Here is a 26,444-nt window from a genome sequence, read left to right on the forward strand (position 1 = left end):
CATCTGCTTTCAATTTTCCTTTCTGCTCAGTTTGTTAAAACATGTTCTTCCCAAAGTTTATTTTTTGCACCTTCCTTTAACAACACAAAGGTAAGTTAAGAACAAAAGGTTAATGTCTTCATCTCCTCACATGCTCATATTGGGTAATATAATATCCGTTTCTTGTTAAGTTTCTTAGAATGAATTAATAACTAAATAAATCATTTAGACAAGATAAAGCATGTACTTAGTTCTCTTTATGTAGGGCAGAGTAGAAACTGACGACAAAAAAGGAAAAGAAATGAAAGGAAATGTTCCCTCAGGTGTAAAAGAAATCCATTCTAAATGTAAATAATTGTTAATCATGTGGTCACAGGGAAGTGAGTGCTGCCAGTTTTCCTGATTTTCATTTTTCAGAAGCATATGATCAGGTGGAGTCCCACTATGCCAATCTAATCCAGAGGCAGTCTGGCTTTAAGACATGTGATACAGTCTTTACAAACAGCCAGGCTGTACGGGAGCATTTGTTTCTTAATGCTCGCTGAAGGGGGGGACTCAGAGAGAGCCGCTGTTCAGAGGCTGCCTCTCACTGGAAGGATGCAGACGCTGAAAGAAGAGATTCCACAACAGTTAATTAAGGAGCACTCCGCACGTGTCTATAAATGCGAAGGGGCAAATGAATTCAGTGTCAGTGGGAGCAGCTCCTCAAGGGGAAGCTGTGACATTTCAAAGGTGGAATTGAAAGAGCTGTAAATCTGTTTCCTGACGCCGGCTTGACGGTCATTTCTGAATCACTGGACTGTTGCTATCAAAGTGTGGAGCAGGGAGGCAGAGTCAGTGGAGTTCTCTCCCCGAGCTAAATTCAGAGTTATTGGATGGTATCAACATGAGCAGCATTATGGATGGATTTATGTCATTCTGTTGAGATATTTATACACTCTTTGTTGGATTGCTCAGGTAAGATTTTCTTCTTTCTAGTTTAGGCAATAAAAAAATGTCATTGTCAGGAGGATTTAGCTTTATTTACCATAACAATGCTTTTGTATGTAAGTGTGAAATTTGCACACATAATTGTATTTTATGGCATATTGTTGAGAAGTATAAAATGCATTATTCTTTCATCTTATTCCTACAATATTGATTATACTGAGAATGGCAATTTTATTTAAGATGTTTATTCAGCTATTTTCTGTTTGATTACTACTTTGGATACTTAAAGCCCAATGAACACGGGAAAGGACTGAAAAGTAGTTCACTAAGTACAATCTGGAGAATGCACATTTTTATAATGTTAGTGCTAATCAATGCAACAAACATTTTTTCTTCCTAATGTTGATAAAAAAGTTTTAGGGACTTGAAATAAATCAATGTCATGTTAAAATCATATCCTGAAGAATTGAATCCAAATGATCACATAAATCCTATAAATATGCTAGGATATATAAAGAAGGGTAAACAAGCTATTGCTTGTTGGCAGATTGCTGCTGTGAATAAAACTGTTGTGAAGTGATTTCAGGGCTGAAACATTTTGTATTTTCTCCTTCATAGATTTCCTTCACAGCCACCCTTCTCCGATGGCCAGGAGCATTGCTCGCTGTTGTTTTTTTTCTTTTCTTCTTCTTTTTCTTCTTATCTAAACAGCATGGTGGAACATTACAAGGCTTTTGATTCCCATTACTGCTGTGTCACTGTCACATTATTCTGACAGATACAGAAGAGCCTCGGCAGCCAGCTGCTTGCAAAATCTTATCTATCTTTAAGTTTGATTTAGGTTTTGAGGCAGGAGCACAGCTCAGGAGTTGAAGGGAGTCAGCCTGTCAGGGGAAATCTCTGCTGCATGGGAAAAACTCCCCAGGGATCACTCCACATTTGCAGCGTTGTGGCTCAGGGACAAGACAGGGCGAAGTAGGAAGACGAAACAGTGAAGAAGTCATACTTATATAATCATGGTAATGATAAATTCCAATGACTAAAACACTCCACTGAGGTGCATTAAGGCCAATTATAGACCGGAGTGCTTGTACAAAATCATAAAAAATTGAAAGAAATGTATTTGGTATTAATACTTGCTGCATTTTTACTCACAAATCTGGAACTGTGTGTGTGTGTGTGTGTGTGTGTGTGTGTGTGTGTGTGTGTGTGTGTGTGTGTGTGTGTTTGTGTTTGTGTGTTGGGGGGGGGGGGTTGTATTTTGTGTTAACTCCACCTGTGCTGGTCCTTAGCAGATGTGTCCTGTCATGTCCTGGCTGCTCTGCCTGTACCTTTGGGTCAGCGTGACTGCCATTCAGCTGTGTCAGGCCACTTTCTATGACACCATCCAACAGCATCATGGGATGAGGCCGGGACGAACCACCATCCACATGATTGGTGAGTTCTCCAGAGCCTTTCTCTACACTATAGATTTCTTAAAAAAAAATATAGAAGCAAACGTTTTCTGATACTGTTGTTACTGTAGCATCCTGGGTGTGGTTGCTTAGGTGTTTTGTTAGGTTATACAGTGGTTGTGTAACATTAAGATTTGGCCTTGATAGCATGAATATGTCTGCACTGAAGACTACAAAGATATGAATGCCTTTGCACTTTCCATCTTGAGCTATTACAGTTGATATTCATGCTACACTGCTCCTTCTCAATTTGATATGTGTGACTGCGGTCGCTGTGAAATTGCACTGAATAGAATATGACGGAATCATTGCGGTCAAACTTTTGTTTGCATCAGGCGGATGCATGCCATGGTTATGGTAAATAATTATGATCTCAGGATTCAACAGAGGAGAGGCAGCCGAATGCTGTCAGAACTTCAAAGGGAGAAGTAGCTGCATGAGCGTGCAGGTCCTTGGTGTCTGTTATTTCCTTTATGCGCCTGTGCACCTCAAGCATATCAGCAAGGGGTCCTTTCAATACTCTCAATATTGTGAGTCAGAAGACTTCCTGTTCCTACACATTCATTTCATTACTCATGTCTGCACATGTGTATTGGAGAAGAACATTGTTTTTTAAAAGAGAAAAACACACTCAAATAAGATATATTTTAGAAAGTGGTCTCATGCCACCAAAAGGGAAATGGAATTAATATTTCAAATGTGCATTCAGGTAGCTCTTTGGAGAAAACGAGTTGAAAGCAAACAATTCAAATCCTTCAGGACCCTCTGTCACTAAAAGTGTAAATACCCTGTCATTCCATTTACCATAGTGTGGCTAGTCCTCACTCCTGGATAAATGAGATGCCAGTTTTATGAGAAGAGGATGGGAAGCTTGTCTGGATTGATTCTGACACTAGGACATTTGTTCTGGGCTGGGTGTTGTGTGCCTGTTGGATTGGTGGGACAATTGGGGTTGACGGGTCATGAATTGGTGGCGAGAAGACCATTGGTCGCAGACCATTGGGCCAATCATCAAAGGCAGCGAAACGCCACAAGTTCACAGTGACTGCTATTGCCATCGGAAATCGAGGTTACAGAGGCCGAGAGATCAGTCGTGTCCTTGCCAATAGAAATTTAAATCTATTGGGGTGGATGTTGTTTAGAAAACCACGACAATCACAAGTGACTTTGGGAACAGCTAAATTGTGACCTGATGTTCAGACCCTGTCAACACACACAAACTCTAGATGAATTATTAGTTGTGAATAAAAACCAGCTGTAGCGTGAAAAGGCATTGAGACAGGAAGATTACAGCTTTATCGTGGCTAAGATGGCTCAGTGGTAGAGCAGGCGCACATATACTGAGAGATCTATGCTTTGATGCAGAGGTCCAGGGTTTGAACCTGTCCTGTGATAATTTCCTGCATGTCTTCCCCCTTTCCCACCTAGCAGTAAAATAAAGGTAGAAAAAGCCCCCCAAAAATCTTAGATAATAATTTCTTTTGACAGCATATAAGCAAATGTTGCACTTGTGCACCAAGGTATTGACAACCTTATTGCAAATAATTTGTCCAGAAGTCCATTAGAAGGATAACCCTTGAATAGGTGTGTGCTCAGTGATTCGGACAAGGAAGCCGTCTTTCCACCCTACGCTTCTACTTACAGATTGCAGCCTGCCACTCTCTTAGATATGCTTACAGCGGTTTTCTGCCTTCTTGGCACAGCCAGTGTTGCTCTCTGCGGTATGATTCATCAGGTGCTGTATTTATTTGGTGCAAAGAGCGTGAACTGAGCACAAAAGAGAACAGATTGTGTTTGTCATGCATCTGTAAAGCGGCGGGCAGAGATGCCGCTTTTGGGGTCATGTGTTTCTCAACCCCTGAACATGTCCATAGGAAACTGCAGAAGGAGAATGTTCCTCGTCTAAAACATTGGATTGCTAACCAAATAAAATAACCTCCCACTTGAATCAATTTTAAAACTTAGTCCAGCGATTAAAAACAATTAAATATGCCTTGCAGCTGTGGCAATCATTTGTTTCAGGAGCAACATCTCAGCTCCTGTATGCTATTTAGTAAAAACTGAAAAATGTGCTTTCTGCAGGGAGAACAAAGGTGCGTTGAATATGTTGAGCAGCAGTCAATTTCCTGTGGAGAATATCATGCCATTGATCGTGCAAGTGATAATAGAGAGTAGGACAAAGAGCAGATAGCGGCTGCCTGAGGCAGCCTTGATCCCTTGTGAACTTACTCCCACCAACAGTCTGTATGCAGGGTCAACCTGTTCATCAGTGAAAGGTCATCAATTCTTAACACTGTGCGGATAATCTCTTACCTGGCGGTTGCTATAATCATACTGCGGTAAGACATTCAGAACATGCAGAGGTAACTCACTTGTAAGTATTCACTGTACGATACAATTTATTCAGACTTAAGCTATACATACTTTACTCAGTGTTATTTACATTCTTTTGTCTTCCTCACGATAGTCCTCTATAGCAGCTATAGTTACCCTCCCTCCTCAGTTCTGTCAGTCCCTCAAAAAGATGTACCTTTTCAACACGGTTGTTATTTCAATATTAAGCAACTAGAATATGGAGTTCCATTCCTATAGTTCCATTACTTTACAGAGTGAAAATACCATTTAAATCCCTCATGTCTCCCTTTCAAGAGCTTTAATGAGGAGTAGAGGATCAGAGCTTTTTCCAGTGCACTCCAACAAAAGAAACCACTCGCTGGTAAAGCTCACAATGTAACAAACATGAAAAATGGATTTTCGCCTGTCACAAACAAAGGTTGTATCCGCTATGCACAGTTTTAGACACTGACAATTTAATAGCCTTATATAATGCATCCTCGAGGCACATTATTTTGACATACATCTTCCTTCACCCCTCCCCGAGACCTCCTTTCAACCATACTCTCACTAGTGTCATTGCTGTTCCACTGCAGTACCAACAGGAAGTGGCGTGCAGCCTCAGCCCGGGGCTTCTCCACATCTGGAGCTCAGCGAACCCACTTTGTTTTGATGTTGTTACACACGCCACTGTGACGTCGAAGGAGCCCTGACCAACCTGTAAAAACACCAGAAACTTCCTCTATAGCCCAGGCGCGTAGTCAGTAATGGGCCAGGGAGGCACTGGCGCGTCCAGCCAAGTCTGATACGTTTTGTTATGAAAAATGTATGTAAAAAAAGAAAGAAATAGTAACAGAACTAGTTGTGTGTGTTTAATGTGTCTTCTCTTCTGATTAAAACAAAACTGTTTAAACCATGGAACAAGGATCAAAATATTAGAAAACATGACCAGTTAATTCATGGATCCAGGATACTATGCATCCTGATAACAACAAGCAGACTATCCGTGCTGCGTTCAGCAGCTAATGTTAGCTAGCTGGCTTTTTACAGAATGTATCATGGCTTTGTTAAGCAATGCACTGTTAAGGTTACCGTGACAGCAATGGCTGCTCTTTAAAGTTGTATGGACAATTCTCTTGGATGGAATACCGCAAATTCAAAATATACAGTAAATCACTGTAAATGAAATGTTAATACCCATAATGCAATGTTTATTACAGTAATAAACCGGAAAAGAAAATTATGGTATTTTACTAAGCATTTTGTGGTAAGTAAGTGTAGAAATTACAGCAAAGTCTAACAGTGTAAAGAGTAAACAAGGACAAGCTTTTCTGCAGCATGTTCAGACATTTCCCCATCAGAGACAGAGGAGTGAGTGCTGGCCCTCACAGAGGTACCATTAGATAGGCTAAAATTGTTTTCATGCTTCTTGTAACCTAGCGGTAACCTTCCTATTTAGTAAGAAATGGTGAACACTGATGATGGCTTCTAGCTAAAATGCGTTTGTGTTTTGCCCACATTAAATAAGAAGACAACTTATCTGTGAGTGACGTAGTTTTTAGTTTTCTTTGATTCTGTCACTGCCGTGGGCTCGATACACTGTCTAAGATGTGGCGCCTTGCTAGACACTTTTCATTATATCTTTCATAATTCAAACAATGCTTGGCTGGAAGTTTTCATCCTTTCATTTTCTTTTACTGCTGGTCACGCATTTGCTGCTAATGTTCTGGCCATAGTCCTGACGCAACAATGCTGTTAGGAATGCACAAGGATACAGTGGCTTGAATGTGCTCTGCACATGTTATAAAATAACTATTTTATTTCACTAAATGACTAAACATGAACCAAACAGCAATAGGCATTTACGTAGGCCTACTGCAGGACATGGACTAGCCCACATCAGACAGAAATCACACATGTAACATACATGCTAAAGTTGATTAAAAAGAGGAATAAAAAAACATCTTTTGGAAATTGATCTAAATGCCTTAATTCAAAAACTAAATTAAGAACATTCAAACTTTTAAGGACACCAATTTTCTTTGTGAATGAATATTGTATTGTAAATAAATAAATGTTCTACACTTAAAATACAGGGGGGCATAAGTTATACACACACATGTTAAATTCCCATAGCGGCAGGCACATTTTTCTTTTTAAAGGCCAGTTATTTCATGGATCCAGAATACTATGCATCTTGATAAAGTTCCCTTGGCCTTTGGAATTAAAATTTCCCCCCATCATCACATACCCTTCATCATACCTAGAGATTGGCATGGGAAACTTTCCATAAAATCATCTCTCAATGCAAATCAAACCAGCAATTAAGCTAACTGAAATAAAACCCTGCCAATCTCTAGGTATGGTGAAGGGCATCTGATGATATGGGTGGGGGGGGGACATCCTCTATGGGAATTTAACATAGGGGTGCGTATACTTATGCCCCCTTCATTTTATGGAAGAACATTTATTTATTTACAATACATAATTCATTCACAAAGGAAATTGGTGTCCTTAAAGGTTCAGTCTTCTAAAAACTATTGAATTAAGGCATTTAGATCAATTTCCAAAAGATTTTTTTCATCCTTCTTTTTAATCAACTTTAGCATGGGTGTGTAAACCTATTCTAGCCACTGTATGTTACATGTGTGATTTCTGTCTGGTGTGGGCTAGTCTATGTCCTGAAGTATGTAAACGCCTTCTGCTGTTTGGTTCATATTTAGTTGCCACTTTGTGAAATAAAAATAAATAAAGAGTAATAATAAATGAAAAATAAATAAAAGCAAAACAAATGCAGAGCCAATGCGGCTGGTTCTGCCGGTGCAAATATATTTGAGCCTTAAACCTTTTGGACCGAGTTTTGTTGGTTGAGCATGTAGTAGACGGTACTACTATTGCCATTGTAATGCAGTACGTGTTGGAAGGTAAAATTGTTGCAGTTTTTTTCAGTTTGTCCTTTTTGCTACTTCCACGTCTTTTTGAAAATGGCCCACTCACTTTCGCACTGGCCCGCCCAAAATACGATTTCTTCCTATGCCACTACTTAAGCTTTCAAAGTGGAAAGGCAAATATTGTTTACTTTGCCGGTGTTGTATCATATATTTTTTTACCAGAATAAACTATTTGTGTCATTTCATTCTAGCCCTGAAAGAAAATATATTCTTAAGGAAATGAATCTAAGGACAATCAATGCCCATTATTACTGTATGCTCACAGCTACAAATAGGTTTTACATATTTCAGTATTTCTCATTTATTTCCTTATCCAGGCTATGAATTATTCATTAGAGAGAGCTCCATAAGCTTGTGGACATTTGTTTAAACAGCATGTTTAATTGAAGTCTTTGAGCCAATTCTGTGCAGGGGCTATGGTTTGTGGTCACAACGCTTATATGCAAAATGAATTTCTGTGGCCCAGAGCTTAATTAATTAGCCAGCATTCTCTCTTAAGACTACACCAGCTGTGTCTTGCCTTAGCCAGGATCCCAGAGCATTAATAAAAGGGGTGTTAACAGCAGAGAAAGTTCACAGCTCGATGTGTTTGAGGTCACGGTTGTATTTGGTACGGTTAAAAAATTGCATTTCTTTCCATTTTACATGTTGTGTTTTAATAAACATACATACATACACTGGGCCCATTACTTATTTAAAGGAGTATGCCACCGTTTGTTGAAATAGGGCTTATCACGGTCTGCCCTAGCTGTAGATAGGTGCATCTTTTGTTCTTTTAGTCCGGTGCATCACAGTATGATATCTCTACGCCCATGTAGCAGTGCTTCGGCTGTGCTTCCACCCAAAATAGTCCCAAGTCAATATCTGCCTAAGAAATCATCTAGTCTTATTCTGCATTGCTATTTGTACTTTTTGTGAATACACATGCTACAAGAAGTAATTATTATTTTTTTTTTTTTTTTGTGGACTCGCTTTTACTCACAACATACTACATAGGATTCCATTCACTACGCTAAGCTAACTAGCAGTGATGCTGCCGGTGTTGCACCGGATTAAAACAATGCATGCACTGAGACAAAAAATGCGTTGGCCCACCTATCTACAGCTAGTGGAGACCGTGAAAAGCCCTATTTCAACAAACTAAAAAATCTGAAAATATTATATCAAGAGTCTTATGTGATCATCTGTGCTTTCATACACTAAATGCATCAGAAACATTTAGTTATTGAGGTAATTAACTAAAGTCCACAAATGCCAACCTCATGGTGGCCCTAGAGGACTGTTCAGGGAATAACCAAAGTGTTTAGGCTTCATCCTCCAAACACAATGACTGTCTTTACAAAATAGCATGACAATCCATCCAACAGTTGTTGGACATTTCAGATATTGGAGCAAAGTGGTGGACCGACCAACCGACATGCAACATTGCCATACAGCCTTGCTGCTAGCATGGCTACAAAAGCACGGCAACAAATGAGGATTTCCAACTATTTCAACATTCTGACACAAGAGAATTGTTAAACGCAAATAGTTTGAGAAACAGCCTGGACGTAAGGTCTCTGAGGAGATGAGGTGTGCTTTTAAAAGTGAATGAGCTGGCTAGTCAGTCACTGGCACACTTCCAAATTCTTATGGATAGGATTCAGACTTTTGAGTAAATGTTCTGCCATTTATAAGATGTACACCGTAAGTAGGATGTCTTATTATAGTAAGCCTGCCATTATTTGGATCACATAGAGGATTGAGTGAACTAAAACACTTTGCTTTCTAAACCAAATGTCTTATTCTAAACGGCTAATGGGGAATATACAGTTACAACCCAAATTAAGTGCATTTTTCTTAGAGTACTGCAACCATAAATTGCAGCCCCTGGCCAAAAGGAATAATCATGACTGCACATGAAGGAGGCTTGTAAGAGACGTCTTTTTAATAACTCCAAAACACATTTTGCCTCAGAATGGCATTATTAGTTGATTGTTTCAAACCACTTTGCTCCGTTGGGTAAAAGAAGCAGAGCATCCTCTTGGGGTCATTAGTAAGATTTTTAAGACCCTTGTTTTATTTAGTGGTTAGCAGCAGTTTTCTAAATATGTTGTTGTGACAGCTGACATAGCTGAAGGACAAACCCTGAGTCCTGATAAAAAGCGTTCAGCTTGCTTTAATCCAGAAATAGTCCAAAGCAAAGCTTAGCTACTACAGACACAGTTATTTTTGTTGTGTGAAAACAGCACAAAAAAGCTTTCCTCATGTTAAAAAATGTTCTGGTAAGTTATTGAGCCTGCAGAATATTTAGAACTATGTGTAGCTTGAAGTAAATGAGTGGCTTCTTAACAAAGTTCATGCATTACACTGATAAATTTGTAATGATGTCAGGTGTAATAATTAGGGGTGTTAATGTTTCATTACTGTGGATTGTGCCTCTGCATTAGACCAGCGGAAGGTTGGTAGAAACCTTCCAATGAGGGGGGGCTTTTACCTAAACGTCCGACCTCCTGCATGACAAGGTCATTTTGCATCACTTTGGGATCTTTCGGGCCTCTTTTTTGTGTTTTTTTCCTTCTCTCTTAAGTAATTTTGTGTCTCTTTTTAGTTATTTCACATCTCTTTGTCTTTGTTGTGCTTCTCTTTTTGGGTTGTTTCATGTCTCTTTGGAGCGAGTTTGAGTGACTTTTCAATAAGAAATGTAAACAGTCACTTCATTCTGAGGTTCTGGTCCAGGGACCCTGAGCCTGTACCCCGTGGGCCCGTACAGTAATACATCCATTATACAAAAGCTTTGTTTATGCTTGCGCAATACACCACGGCAGGGGCTTCCACAGATGGAGTTATGAGTGCACACAGGCTTTCATGATCAACGTGTTTTCTATTGCTGTGTTCTGCAAACGCCAGGGGGCGTAAAACAGACAAACAAGAAAATGTGTGCTGAAGCAAGAAGTCATCGCGTGTAACTAAAAAAAAACTTTCTTTCGTGAAACAGTGATAGTGAACATCTAATGTACGACGCACTTTACAGCACCATACCTGGCATGTTTTCAGTCTTGGTTTACCCTAATTGGAGTCACACCCTTACACGCCCTCAGTTACGGGACAACAGACAACAGTGAATGTACACAATGACACACGTCAAATTTCAATCCAACCTCTGATGTTTTTTTTGTTCCCATGCCATAGAATCAAAACAAGCCCCAATAATGAAAAGGATCCAGCCATCACCACACTTCACAGTAATTGCTGATGGTTGTGGTTGCACAAGCCTGTGTGGGATCATGTGTGAGCTCTGCTCCTCCTTAATTCAACATTTTCCGCATGAATCAAAAACTACTGTTAAATTAATGATACATTTGCGTCCCCACTGGTTGTTAATATTATATCAGGGAGTTCAGACCTTCTTGTCTTTTGTGTACTGAGGATTGTTCCAGCAAATATGCTCCCTGTCGAGGTAAAAAGCTACCCTGCTGCCTACTTTTCCTGTTATCCCACATTATATGGAGAGACAGAATAAGTTTGACACAGCATGTTTTTGTTCCTCTCTGACTTTCATCGTGGTGGAGGATTTTCAAGGTGTGGCAGTCCTCCGGCTCTCCCTGCTCTTTAGACGGTGTTGGCCATACGTGGTAAGATTAAGACCTGTTTTTGAAGATTTGGTGACCCACTTGTGAGACACATCGTTTATTTAAATCTAGTTAAAACTGGGTCTGTAAATTCTGCACAATTTCATGTGACTAATACCCTAATAACCCCAAATGGCATCAGTGTGAAGATAAACTATGTCTATTATTCATGTAGCAGTGAAAATGGGACTTCGTTTCCTCGTTTCTGATGTCCTCAATTAAATAAATACATGTTGCAGAATGGGAATTATGCGTGAGAGATCATTTCATATGGCATTGCCTTTGTGGTTGCACTAGGCTATGTTAAATGCTTGGCAGGAATATGAAATTCATTTTCACTACTTAGACCTCATTAAACTGAAAAGAAGCATCTCAACTAACTAATTGGTTTCAAGGGGGAGGGTGATATGAGAAATAAGCAAGGTAATTAATATTTGGTTTATCAGGCTCTATTGCAGATTTCAGTTATTTTTTCCCTGTTCTAATATCTCCTTGGTGTGCCATAAGTCTTCCGGCATATTTACACCACAGATCCAATTACCTTTCCTGGAAAGACTGGAGCGTGCATGTGTGAAAATGGGGGACAAAAGTGGGAAAATATATTTCATCAAATATGAAGAACATGATGGAAGGATTGACAAATACTTCCTGCCTCTCTAGATGAAATTACATTACAATAATAAGCCTCATACCTTTTATAGGTTCCTATTATGATCTGATACTGTGTCCTGTAATTGAACACTCTTTAATAAGGCAGTCAGTCATATTACACCATACAGCTACACTTTCTATACTCTTAACTGAAGTAAGATGTGATCAAATTGTTGATCTTGTGACCCAATCTGCTCTGTTGCATCCTACTGAATAAGGAAAGAACCCTGTGCTGCCAATTTTTCCCATTATCAGCTTGCAGGTGTTGCGTAGTCGTCACCGCCAACCCATCAGAGTACATCATACAGCACTAAAGGTCGTTTGACCTTTGCAGTATATATTAATACACGGCTTACATCTTGCAGGCACCTTGGCACCCTGTGTAGATCGTCTGTCTGGCAGTGAGAAGGCCAGCAGTCACATCAGAGACTAACAACAGTTCTCTAAAGACTCCCTGACTCGGCTCTATCTCGGTTTCCTTTTCTTTCTTCTGAATACAAGTCTTTCATCAGAGCAGGAGATCTAAATACCCTGAACTCTGAACATATGCCAGAAAAGGACCAGAACCAAATATAGGAACAGCTTGACATTTCAAAATGAATGACATCTCACTGACGGAAGACATGTTATTACAAGTTAAAAACTCAGAAGTGAATGTATGTTAGGATGGCGTAAACAGAGCACCTTTGTTTTTATGTGTTTAATGGACATGAAAGCTGCTGTGTGATTGCTGTTGTACAGTACATGGCTGTCATGCTCAACAAGCCACACATCTCCACTAAAAAAACAAATAGCCACAGGCGTTTTTCTTGTGCGGATCCAACGCGTTCAGAGTCTGAATAGTATTTAGGTGTCCTAGGCTTGTGTTGTGTGTGACAACAGAGACGGCAGCCTTTGTGGCTCACATGCAAATGTGAAACCCGTTCCCTAGTACTTACTGCTTCCTCTGTGCCATGCAGTTTTCATGGATCTATAACCAAACCAGCTCTGCTCTGTTCTGTAAGTCATTCTGCTTGTCAATAAAGTTTCACCCATCTTTGGCCCGATGCACAGGACCAATCTTACAGCCCCCTTGTGTGACACAATGTCAAAACTGTCAGCCATATTTCAAGACTTTTATGCTTTTATGTGTTACGGACAGTGATTTTTTTTAAAGAAATCGTAGTTTTGTAAATTGTTCTCCGGCAAGCATGTGCACTGTCTCCTACAAATGCAGTCACACACACACACAAGTGTAAACTTAAAACATACATACACACACGTGTGCATTAAAAAAGAAATCTACTTTGTTGACTAACATAAAAACTTCTTAAATGTTGACAGCTTTACTTCCTGAAGCCCAAATGATGTTAATTCTCCAAAACGTTTTGAATTCTCAAGTTTACTCAAGCGTTGTGTTATCGTTTACACCAACACACAAGTCCTCTGCATTTTCGTCAGCTGGAAACAAATTTGCCTTGCAGTTTATCAAGCAATATGTCACTCACTTTCACACCACCATTTCTGTCTAGAAAAACAGCAGTACTACGGGGACTTTAGATGTTTTTCGCAGGAGGCAGGGAAGAAAGTAGTCACTCAATTTGACACCATGCAGTCACATGTTTTGTGCCTCTCACTGTCTCCAATCTGCATTAATTTGACATTCTCTAATCTGGCGCTCCCATTTCCTGTCAGCAACAGAACTGCTGTAGCCTGCTGGCTTGGATGTCTGCGGAGAGCAAGCACAGAGAAAGTGGAGCCTATTATGGGTCACCTTGGATGCATTTCCCATTAAAAGGTGACAGGCATGCTGCTCTAAAACACGGACTGCTGTGGTTTGGAAGTCAGGGCCTGCTGTTGCTTGTTAATGACTTTTAGATATAAAATAATACACTGCAGGTTTTAAGGACCAGAAGTTTGCAGGGACGTACATGTGACATGGACTCTGAGCCTGTGGGGAGCTACTGGTGTTCAGATGTCACACAGTTATCAGTTATATTGCCACGTGGCACTTAAATGTGTGTGAGCATGCACACTCAGCACAGGGTGTACAAATAGTGCCACTGGCTGCCAATCAGCGGAATCCAAAGCCCCAGAGAGACGTGCTACCTGCTAAATTGAGTCCCTTAGGCTTTCCATTTGGTTTGTACATGGAGAGTAACAATGACTTACCTCGCTGCTAGTCTTTCAGTCATACGCTACATTCTTTCACTTGGATCATTAGATTTTACCCAAATGCTTGATGTTCAGAATCACTCTATAAATTGTATACAATATTGTTTTATGTACACACCGGTGTCGAATGCCTGGAACACATGGCAGAGGAGTGTTGCCATTCAAACGGTATACTTGCTATTAGCGTCTTCAGAGACAACCCCACAGTCTGGGCTCATTACAGTAGACAGCAAGTCATTGCATACTTATTGCACACTGACATTTCTATTGAGATAGACTGACCATTTTGCCAGCACAATGGCTGTTACATCACATTTGAAGAACCATTTACAGGTCCCACATGGACTGTGCTCACATTCATTAGGCAGGCAGAACCGCAGATCTGTAGGACTTCAGAATTGGTGCTACGCGTTCATGTATTTGTATTTTTATTTATAAAGGACACACATTAATCAATATTTCTGTAAATGTGCCAGTGTTTCCCAGTGGGCTAATTTTCAGCCGTAGCGCTTTGGCCAGGTGATTTTAGACCATGGCGGGAAGAAGCAACAATAATAATAATAATAATAACAAAACTCAAAACAGGTTAAAATATACACATCCATATAATCCAAAGACATCATACATAGAGCTAGATCAGACATATAAGCTTTTTTTTTTTTTTCAGTATGTCACGTGCAGCTGCAGAAAGCAACAGGACACTAGCAGAAATTACACATCAACAGTAGAGCCCGACCTGAGGATTTTTAAGGCCGATACCGAAACAAATATTTGGTCGTTTAAAAATCTGATATGTCGATACATCGGCCGATAATAAAAAAAAAAAAACAGAAACAAAACATAAAAAGATTTCCCTAACAATAGTTATTTGTAGTTATTTATGAGTTCTAACTAAAATAATAGGCTATGATAATAATTTCTTTTATTGTCACAACAGAACAGAGGAACATCAAAACATTTTAAAGTTCTGATAAAATGTGTAAAAATACAAAACTTAAGATATGAAACTTAAAGTCATTTGAACAAAAAAACATTAACAAAAACCTAATCAGAGTGTTGCCACCAGGGACGTTGTAAAGCGCCCTCTGGTGGACAAACTATGCAACACCAACACACATGACATGGTTGACCGTCAGTTTTTATTTTTTAAACATTCATTTATCAGAATCACTTATTTGTCCTTATAAATGATTCTGAGGAATGAATATTTATAACATATTTTTTTATCAGGAATTATTAATGCCGATACCGATAGTTCAGGAAATGCCTAAAATCGGCCCGCCGACATATCGGTCGGGCTCTAATCAACAGTAGCTCCAGTTAATATAAGAAGCCAAGCAAGCATAAGGACACGCTCATACAACTCCGACACCTGTCAGCCATGCAAACCAGTAGCAAGCAATAGTGAAAATGTGAAATAAACTACATCACTCTTTCATGAGGAAGGCATTAATTCAGCACAGACTAATAAGATGATATAATAGTTAAAACACAAATTAATTTCCATACATACCCAGGCAGTGCTTAGCAGGCTGTATTTGACACAGGGCAAGACATCAAACATGTTAGCAACAGATCAACAGTGATGACAACAATATAAAATTACCTGGGGATTAAAAATCACAAATCAGATTTCTCAAGAGCCAAGCCTTGAGACTTTGTTTGAAATTTTGGTAGGAGGTGCAGTTTCTTACTTCATTTGGAAATGTTTTCCACATATTGGAAGCTCTAACTGAAAAGAAAAATTTACTAATGCATGATTTGACAGTATTTGCCTTCATCCAAGCTTGCTGTCCATAACTCATTGGATTCTGATGTAGTGGTGTTGGCTTCCAGCGTGACTCACTGCGCCAGACCGTTGACTCGACGGCACACGCTCTCCACCCAGCAGCTGAGCCACTGCTGATGCCAGGTGTTGTCATTTGTGTAGATAATAGCATTAAAGTTAAGTGCTCTGACAAATTTCCATTTGGTAGACTTAAACAAAGGAAATCCCTCGGTGAGAAGTTGTGCAGCATGCCAGAGGGTTTCTCAGGTTTTATATTTTACTCTCACTATTCAATTTGTTTTACAGTAACTGCCAACACACTGTAACATCTTGATTTGCAGACATAAAAGAAGCCATGTTATGCTACCCAGACTGCAAAATGGGCTCTAGATGAGTCCTTGAGTTGAGTGAGTTCTTTTGTTTTGACATTAAAGTTTGGGCTCAAATAAAATAAACTTCTCGCCATTATATAAGAGACAAGATTATGTAAAATTGTTTGGGATAACACAAGTAGACATACAACCCATGTTCCAATACAACAAGGCAATCATTTCTTTGATTTGAAACTGATAACGTTGACTGATTCAGTTTGGAAAAGCTCCAGAGTTGGTACAGTAAGACAGGAGAGTCTGCTAGCTTGCTACAGTGTCACATGATGAGAACATTAGACAGCGATCCTCCAAAATATTTTGAGAAATGTCTCTGCACTGCACTTCTGCAATGTGTGACAGGTGAGTTGGTAGAAAGTACAATCGTAAAAACAATGAAAAGAACTCCCGCACACTGTCTCGCTCAGCTGAAATATTTATTTGATTATAAGTCTGTCCGACCTTCATCGGGTATGTGGGTAGTTCTTCTCATTGTTTTCAAAATCATTACACATGCCTGTTATTGAGGTAAGTTATTCCTTCTTGGCTTTGAAAACAGCAGTTTATAAAAAAATTTACATTTAAGGCTAAGTGCTCATTTACAATTCAAATGATTGTTTTTCTACAGGTTGAATATACAGCAGGGATGTAGTTATGAAATCAATCTCACCAATATGTCCGTTTAGTAGCTGAAGTTTTCATCATATCAAATTGTCTTAATCAGCAGATGAAGTGCCTGGCCAGATGAATTTCACTTAAATGCTAAAATAAATGTAAAAATGAAATAACCTAATGCCAACATGGTAGAGAAGTCTTTAAAGTGCTTTGGAGATCCAGTGGTGGAAGACAAAAAAAGCACGTCACTGCACTTGAACTTATGAAAAATGAGACTTGATTTCAGCAAATACTTAAAACGGATTGCTTTGCACTGAAAGTAAAATTAAGGGGACAAGTATTCCAATATAGACTAAAATGACTAGATAGGAAGCATAATTTTGAAGGGAACAAATGCAACATCATTTTAAAAGATGATCATAAGTTTGGAATTAAACATCTTAATTAACTAGTAACTAGAATTCTGAAATAAATGTATTGGAAAAGAAAATATAAGATTATCCTCTGAAATGTTGTGGAGTAAAAGCATAACGTATCATGAAATGGAAAGTCTAAAGTAAAGTACCTCAAATTGTACTCAAGTACTTGAATAAATATACTTGGTTACATTCCACCACTACCATTAATAATCATATGATTTGTAAATGCAGACTTAGTAGGAGCTCACAGCCTTAACCTTAGGGTGTTTTATTTAATTTCGTAGCATTTTAAGAAAAAAAAGACTTAAGGACACTGAAAAAAGTAACAGAAACATAGGGGAAAAAAACAAAAACGTCCCAAAAACGCAGAAATAATCCAAAAAAGGTTGACAAAGAACTTTGGGAAAAGTGACAAAAGTGTCTTAAGGAGGTTTTAACTTAAAATTTTGACCCAGAAAAACAAAATGTTGGTTTACGGGAAGACAACACAAGGGTTAAGTAACAGTAGAAATATCACAAACAACCCTTGTGGTGATATTGTTTCAAAAGCCAAGGCTGAAGACAAACGCATCTCAATAGCCAGCCCGTCTAATGATGTTCTCATCATGTGACATTAAGCGAGCTGTCAGACTCTCCTGTCTTATTGTACTGACTCGAAGCATGTCCAAAGATAGAAAAGCTGGATCATAGCGTTTCACATCGAAGGATTGGTTGTCTTGTTAAATAGGAGCATGGGTTGAATGTCTACTTGTGTTTCCCAAAAATGTGTATTTCATTTTTTCACTTGTACAATAATGTAAATAACTTTTAAGCCTTAACTTTAATATCACACCAAAATAATGTGGAAAAAATCTCAATTAAGATTCATACTGGACTCATTTTGACCCAATGTTTCAGCCTGTCTGGGTTTTCTATTCTATGCCTGTGACTAAGCGTTACCCGCTGGAGGTGTGGAGATTGAAATAGGTGAGTATGTAGGAGGCAGTGGATCTAATGAAAGATGCTTTTAAACTGCGTTATGGGAAATGTAGGGTCCAAAAAACAAAAAGAAAAAGAAAAAGCAATGATGTTGTTTAGCATGTGCTTTTCTATATCTTTAATGAACAGGAAATTGCAGAAAACGGTTTTCCAAAGTAAATGCAATTTAACTAATATTAAATTCCTTTTAATTCTTAAAAATGGAAGAAGCTAAAATTGCTTGAAACATTCTGACTCCATCTGAATTTGTTTTTTATTTAGGTATTTTTTAACAATCAATCAATCAATCAATCAATCAATCAATCAATCACTCTTGAAGAAGGCCTGAGGCCCAAAACATCATCTGAATGGAAGAGAAATGCAAATGGAGACAGCATTTGTGACATTTTTTCCTACTTTCAAGTCCACCTTCAGTGATCAGCACCTCACTACAACTCTGTTGTGCGTTATATTAATTTTTAAAAATTGGACAAGACATCTGTAAGTGTATAATTCAGGAGACCCATGGTCTGCATGGTCAGAGAACTTTAATCACTTTAACAGACTTGGAATGGAGTGACTAAGTCAAAACGAGGGCAGACAAGACTGAGGACGGACCATTACGGATCATTAATCAGTTTTATTGTAAATGTGCCAGCGTTAGCCAGCCGGTTAATTGTCTACCGTAGCCCCTTTGCGAGATGTTCTGAGACCACAGAAACAGGAAACAGCATGACATACTGTAAGTATAGGTTGAAATGTACAGACAGAAGAAAAAGAGATGCCATAAAGACAGCCACCGCAACAAAATAAGCATTCTCAAGACAGTGCAGAAGCCATGCAAGCAACAAAACATTTTTCGACACTTATATGCAGAGAAGCAATAAGCAAAGAGATGATAGAGATGGTGATCAAATGTTAAAGATGATGTACAAGTAAGAAAATTGGAAAAAATAAAATGATAGACACATACGCCATGCAGCACAGAGTTGTTAGACACAACTTTAGAAAGGCCAAATTGTTAAAGTACTAGTGACCATGGACTTAAAGACTAAATTCAGTGTGGGGAAGGACTTTTTTCTCCACAGCCAGAACAGACAAGCAAAGGAAGTCACAGCACAGGAAATAAATCAACATAATACCAACACCAGGAACAAATCATCCCAGAAACCACGACAGAACGTTCCCCTCATCCAGCACTATGTTATGACTTTTTCAGCTCGTTCAGGTTGGAAAATGAGCCGTGCCCTGTTGGAAGCAGATTGGAAGTGCTCACCTTGTTTCCTGACAGCCTCCGTTTCTCTGCTCCGAGTAATAAAGAGGCAAGAGCACAGAGCATAGAAATAAATAACAAAGGCCAGGTCCAGTTGAGACCCTTTGCTTCTGTGTGACATCTGACCCCATGAATGATTATTTTGTTTGACCCTGTTCCCTGTCAATCAAAAGGCTGCTGGAGAGATTACACAAGCACACACGCACTCACACTTTGAAGCTGTCATTTGGGAGACTGACTTTGTCACTGATTATGGGGGGAAATGGAAATACAGAAAACAATTATACCCTTGCATGGCTCCAGATGAGAGCTTTCATCTCCAGCCATGTTATTCTCCGTCTCCCTCTTAAATATTTATATTGCAAAGACGGGGTCTCGGAGCATGCAGCGTGTTGTACTTGCAGGCTGAAACCATGAGTGAACTTGAAGCGTTGCTTTTGTTTAAAAAAGAAGACACCCAGTACACCTGCGAGCTAGCGGTACCACACTGATTTGCATTTTTATTTGATTTTAATATTTTCTTCGGAGGTGATGATTTCCAAATATAGAGGATCCCAATTCTTTGCTAGCAACAAGCAATGCAAGTTAATTATGTTGCGTAGTGTGTTTTTAATAGATCAAAGAGGAAATCTAGGGCTGTCTTATGCAATTAAGAAGATGCATTAAGAAGAACAAACCCCTGTGGGCTGTTGTTTCCAAATGACGCCCCACTGCTTCCACTGTTACATCAAGATTAACGTTGTGCAGACATGCCCTTTTGTTGAGTGCATCAGGCAGCAGGCAACATTCTCCCAGTCCAGATAGAAGCTCGGGATATTTTTCAGTTAGACCAAAGGCTGTTGATGTTTTCTGAAACCCAGCGCCAGGAGTCATGATAACCCCAATAAACTCAACAGACTTGGCATCAAGTGGGGAAAAGTAATGCTTTCTTAATTTTTTTCTTCCTCTTGTATTAATATTTGGCTATTCATTTTGTCACTTGAAACATCATATCCAACCAACACCTCGACACTAGTGCACATATCCACTCCTCAGTAACACTGAATCCCAAATTAACTGCAACTAAGTTTGTCATGACGAATGGTTTTTATTTCTTTAAAACGCAATGTGGGAGAACTGAGAGAATAAAGTGTGAGATGAGCCTACTGATCTATTTCTCTCCATCAGGTCAGCCAAGGCCCTGTTGGTTAATCCCCACAGGAGCTCACATGATGGTTCAATTATATCCAAAAACTGACACTCACACGCTCTCTCTCTCTCTTTTAATTTAAGCTACTTTATGGCTTAGTTTTGCCGTTTTAAAATTGTGGGCGAACACATATTCTTTGTAAAGAAACCATCTCCACAATGGCAAGCATTTCTTCCCCCGCAAAACTAAAAATGTGTGCGTCCACACCATTGTAATCCCAAATTACAACATTTCAACATTAGCACACTTCATTTCAGCCCCAATGAATCATTGATAAGCATAAATAAACATAGAAGTATGTGCATAAACTTCTTTTTTAAATAGAGTTCAAGATGACTTCTTCAAGTGTCTTGTTTTGGGTCCCTGGGATGCTCACCTGGTAGAGCATGTGCCTATTTACAGAGATGTCTGGGATCATATGTCCCATACAAATAAAAGGCCTAAAATGCCCAAAAAATAATCTTTAAAAATCTTGTTTTATCAGATCAACAACCACCACACGGTAACACTTTACATTAACGTCCCTTATTAAGCATTACAAAATGATAACTTCTCCTACTTATGTGCCAATGTTGTTGGCAAAGCCCATGATATATTGTGCATAGACCAATTTTTATCCTTAAAGATACTAAATTAGAAGGGGGTTAAAGAATTACTCAAATCCAAAAGAAAGAAAGAAAACACCTAAATCCTCACATTTAAGAAGCTGGAAAGTTTGTTTTGTATTTTTTCCTTATTAAACACCAATTAATCAACCACTTCTTTTAGTTTACATATATTATTTAGGATTACAACCATGTTATGTATCATTATCCATTTCAATAACAGCAATTGATGCTTCATGGTATACAAGCTATAAAAGAAGGCATTATAGTGAATAATTCTATATATCACTCTGACATCTCTCCATTAGTGCATGTACAGCTCCTGAGCATGTGTGTGTGTGTGTGTGTAGTTCAGGACTGTGTGTGATAACTAACAAAGTGTGGACACAGAGTGTAAATTGTAATTTCCCCATTCGGGATCAATAAACTGATTAAAAAAAATAAATTCAAAATGATCTTCTAATCGCAATGTTCTAGTGTTTTATTAATGTGCATTAAGCTGCTTCCAAATGCGTATAGGGAATGTTGAAGCAAGAGCTGAATGATGTCACCACTTGGCTTTTTTATATTGACATATAGGTTTTCTGATTGACTGAACTGCAGTGATTCGATGCTGTGCCCTGTTCTAACTTCTCCTAAGATGCTGTACCCTGCTTTTAAGAAACTGCTCAGCAACAGAAGGGCCTCAAAAACCTAAATATTTAAATGTAGTAAAGTGATATATGCAAATCTAGCCATGAAACAGTTCACAAACCCACAGCTCATTGTCAAACATTACTTCAAATCCCGTTGATTGCAAACTACTAGCTACATTTCCCGCTCTCTCTGCTCGTCCTCTCTACAACCTCCTTGATCTTGTGTCATGCTGACGGGTGTAATTGTCAGATGGTCCTTTTGCTGCACAACTCTTATGTGGAGAGTCTGAGCGCGGGGGCGGTTGGGGGGGGCGGGGGGGGGGGGTCAAGTCCATTCGGTCCAGTCCTCTTAGCCTTCAGGGCAAAGCCAGAGGCTTGGTAATAATTGCATGATGGAGCCAGTGTTCATATTCATGATAACCCTGAAGCCGGCCTCTCCTCCTGCAAATAGAGTATTTTTCTCTGCCTGCGCTCACAAATCTCTTCATCAACATTCAACAAGCTGCAGGGGTCTTGTTTGCTCAAAGAGTAAAGAGTGTAAAGCACAATTAATCTTGTTTACGGGAAAACGTGTAATGTTTTACAGATATTTTTCCACATGAAACATACAAATTTTAAGCAAAAACATGGATGTGACTTTTAATTCAAGTCAATGGAGGAAGGAGCATTCAGATATTTGACTCAGGTAAAAGTACTGTAAAAAAAAAAAAAAAAAAGACAAGTAAATGTCTTTCATTAAAAAATAAATAGTAAAAGCAAAAGAGCAAATCAAATTCTTTGGAATTTTTTTAAATATTGGAAAATGTGAAGAGGTATTTAAATGAAAGTAGATCAATTTTGAGGGGAAAGGTCTCTCTAATGGAACTGTTAACAACTCATCTGAAACAGGACAGGGGCCACAACCACTGCTTTATGAGGAAGGGTTCCAAGCCAGAAAAGTTGGAAACCATTGGTTTGATCTTTAACAATGCATTTTATAAAGTTATTGTATGTTATTTCTTAATCTCAAAAATAACTAGTAACAGTAACAGTTGCCGGATTCATTCAATAAAGTCAAATAGTCTATGTCCATGACGATGCACTTCCGGGATTGCTCCGTTGCCGCAAAAAATCCCACCAGATGTCCGTCACCTTTTGCTTTCTTTGTGTTGGAATTTTAAACTGGTCGATTTGTAAGGACTAAAATTAACTATTCCTCAGATCTCTGCAGAGTAAATCCAGTAAGCTAGCTAGACTATCTGTTCAATCAGACGTTTCTGTTGCACGACTAAAACAACTTTTGAACGTACACGTGTTCCACCAAAACAAGTGCCTTCCAAAGGCTATTTTGCAACGGCACCGTGGCTCAAGACAATTGTGATTGGTTTAAAGAAATGCCAATAAAACAGAGCACATTTTTCTCCCATCCCAAACTTCTGTGTGGACTAGCTAGACCCTCCTCCGCGGCGCTGTGGAGGAAGGTGTGGCAAAGCAAGACTAGTCTGCAATTAACAATTACTTATTGTCATTGTTTTTTCAGCTAATTGTTTGGTTTAGAAAATATCTCAAAAACCAGTATCGTCTTCAAATGTCTCTTTTCTCTCCGACCAGTAGTCTAAGCATACAGACCAGAAGAAAAAAGAAAATCCTCGTAATTGCAATTCATTGTCTCGCAATCACCATAACTTATTGACCAATCGTAGTAAAACATACAATACTTCTTTCTAAAATGCACTGAAATAGAAGTGTTAACTACTGTATTATGTTACTTAGCACCACTGATGTTCACACAGTGAGATATTCCGATGGAAGCTGTTTGGTCATCCTTGAGATGCTGACTTAATGTAGTTCATTGTCTCTTTTTATTTTCTTTTTTTTTTATCAGAGGGGGGCACATGTGAAGTAGTTGCTGCTCACCGATGCTGTAATAAGAATCGTATTGAGGAGCGGTCACAGACGGTCAAGTGCTCTTGTTTGCCGGGGAAGGTGGCTGGAACCACCAGAAACAGACCTTCATGTGTCGACGGTGAGTATTTTAGCAGGTAAAGAAAACATGATCAGGTTTTACTAAAACGCTGTCCAAAAAGGTTGCATGAGGGGAAAAAAAAACTTTAGTTTTGAATGCAAGCTTCAATCAAACATGCAGGAAAAGAAAGCTTTTCATTTTTAGATTTAATTCTACTAAACACGCACTGTATTATACAAAAAAAAAAAATCCTGACGGACAAAAACTATATGTTTTGAAAAGATACAGAGATTTGTTCCTAATAAAAGCCTAAGTCACCCATGCAATGCCTTGTCCCAGATAAGATTAACATTAACTGGGATAATGTCACATCCAAATTCTGTTGCTGTCAGACAGCAGAAGGCAGGGGGGGGAGTAAGCTTTACGCCAACAGTCAAACAGCTGAATGTAGCACACCTCAGGGAAGAGAAAGGAAAGAATAGCAAAATGCAAAGAGATGCAGAGGAGAGAGGATCTTCATTACATACTGTACGTAGGTACCTTGTAGATTTTTCCATGCTTTGACAAATGTCTGCTACACAGACACAATCCCTTGTAAGAAATGGATTCGGTGCTCAGGTCTGATACAACTAAAACACATAATGGCTTGAGGAAAACCTCTCACCTGCAGCTTTTATCTTAAATCCTTTTGCAAATATTACTGAAATCTCTGAGCGGACTGAGAGCATATGAGGTTGCTCGATGTCAGCTCTGACAGATTTCTTTCCTCTGTCACACATTACAAACCATTTACTGTCTACTTACCCTGTATTTAAGGCAATTTTCTCTGCTGACGGAATGCCATAAAGTCACGTCAAGTCACAGTCACACCTACCGATCCACTCACACAATAAAAAGCCTCAGTTCCAACCACTGCATTCATGTAGAACTGCATCTAATAAAGAAACTGCATTGTAAAGGCAACAGTTTTGCACTGTAAAAGGACATATGAAACATATACAACTTACTTACTGCCTCCTTTACCATGACACATTTGATGCTAAAGATTGGACACCCCAGCCAAACTGACATCTATCTGCAAAGTGAGGGGCAATGCTCTCTAGTTTTGCACTCTGTTAGGTTGAAATGCACCCGCATCACCATTTCTCTTGTCTTTGTCGCCTGTAGCATCCATAGTAATTGGGAAGTGGTGGTGTGAGATGGAGCCTTGCCTAGAGGGGGAGGAATGCAAGACGCTCCCTGACAACTCAGGCTGGATGTGTTACGCCGGCAACAAGATCAAAACCACAAGGGTAAGATAACCTCTCTTGACCGCGGGAAAGAAGATGTTTTAGCAGAACAGTGGGAGAGAAATGTACAGCGCATTGACACTCGCTGTGGCATCAACAAAACAGCCTAATTATCAGGATTTAATTCCACTGCAAATTGACTTGTTCACAACACGGTCTAACCCCTCAACTTCCTCCTTTTTCTTGACAGAACACTCAGCCATACACAACATCAACATATTAACACTTTGCTGAAAGGATGCAAGGAACGCCTCTGGGGGAAAAGGTTAATCTGCAGGTCAGCCTCTTCATTTTTACTGGAACACCGCCATATGCTAATTAAATTTCTCTTTAATCTGTCTTATTTGCTGAGCTTTGTCAGGATAGGAGGAAACACTCAGTTCATATCCATTTCTGTGATGTTCACATCCTCTTAAATATGTCTTTCCTTCTCGTTTCAGACTGTCACAGGACCAATTATCACAAAGACAATGAACCTGTTGTTGCTTTATGAAATGTGAACACTCCTCAGATTAAAGTGTAAAAATATGTAGAATACATAAACCACATCCTGCTCAAGGCTACTGAAAATACTGACACTTCAAGATGCCTGCAGGGAACTTCATCATAACCTTGTAATGAATATATTTTCCATCATTTCTTTCCGACTTTGAGATGGAACGTGAATGTCTGTGCATTTGGATTAATCTGGAAGCATCTGACATCCTTGCTGAGACATCAGTGAGACAGAGGTTCTCTACAAAGCGCCAAACAGGAGAGAAATACAACAAAGGACATGGGATGAGCAAGTGCAGAAGTTGACAGCCCTCAGGTTTTTTTTTTTTTTTTTTAAACATTGCAAGAGGAAAAGAAATATTGTACATACATTGTTTGTTTGTCCTTTCTTGTGTACATGAACTTTATCTATGGTGGTGGTGAAAAATGATCATTCGAGTCCCTGAATGCGGTTTTCATCTTCCCTCTTGTTACCCTTAAAAACCCAACACAGCCAAAGTTTGATGATGTAATGTAAAGATAAAACAGATGCATTGTGAGGGAGATGTTTTTACAAAAGACAGCTTGTGTGTCTTGTACATTTTACCATTTTGTTTGGTACTTGGAAGCCTATGACCACCTCTTCAGTGGCTATACCAGTCAAACTTGGTAATGTGTCAGCTACCCTGAAACCGATTGATTCACCAAAAATGTGACACCGGTAGGTTGTTTTCGATACTTGAAATGCCTTATTTGTGTCAAATCATTCAAATGATGATATTGTACAGATGAAGCCATCTATTAATATGTGCTTAAATTTCATTAAAGTCATTGTTGCTGTAA

General features: G+C 39.1%; 1 protein-coding gene across 2 annotated transcripts; it reads left to right on the forward strand.

The window, feature by feature from the left end:
- Nucleotides 1–489: 489 nt before the first annotated feature.
- On the forward strand, nt 490–26,444 carry LOC116692944 (chemokine-like protein TAFA-1). 2 transcript variants are annotated; one of them, XM_032521578.1, is made up of 6 exons: nt 490–936; nt 2,202–2,346; nt 23,758–23,898; nt 25,006–25,130; nt 25,318–25,404; nt 25,568–26,444. In XM_032521578.1, the coding sequence occupies exons 2-5, from the start codon at nt 2,205–2,207 to the stop codon at nt 25,348–25,350; spliced, it is 441 nt and encodes a 146-aa protein (XP_032377469.1). In that variant the 5' UTR covers nt 490–936; nt 2,202–2,204; the 3' UTR covers nt 25,351–25,404; nt 25,568–26,444. The 2 variants fall into 2 exon arrangements, with proteins under 2 accessions (XP_032377469.1, XP_032377468.1); XM_032521577.1 differs by having other exon boundaries at nt 492–936; nt 2,205–2,346.

This window comes from Etheostoma spectabile, chromosome 7 (assembly GCF_008692095.1).
Source record: "Etheostoma spectabile isolate EspeVRDwgs_2016 chromosome 7, UIUC_Espe_1.0, whole genome shotgun sequence".
NCBI classification, from domain to species: domain Eukaryota; kingdom Metazoa; phylum Chordata; class Actinopteri; order Perciformes; family Percidae; genus Etheostoma; species Etheostoma spectabile.

Coding starts and splice junctions, on each gene's coding strand:
- LOC116692944 (XM_032521578.1), top strand. CDS start 2,205: ATGTGTCCTGTCATGTCCTGGCTGCTCTGCCTGTACCTTTGGGTCAGC. Junction 23,899..25,005: donor CAGACCTTCATGTGTCGACG/GTGAGTATTTTA, acceptor TGTCGCCTGTAG/CATCCATAGTAATTGGGAAG. Junction 25,131..25,317: donor ACAAGATCAAAACCACAAGG/GTAAGATAACCT, acceptor TTTTCTTGACAG/AACACTCAGCCATACACAAC.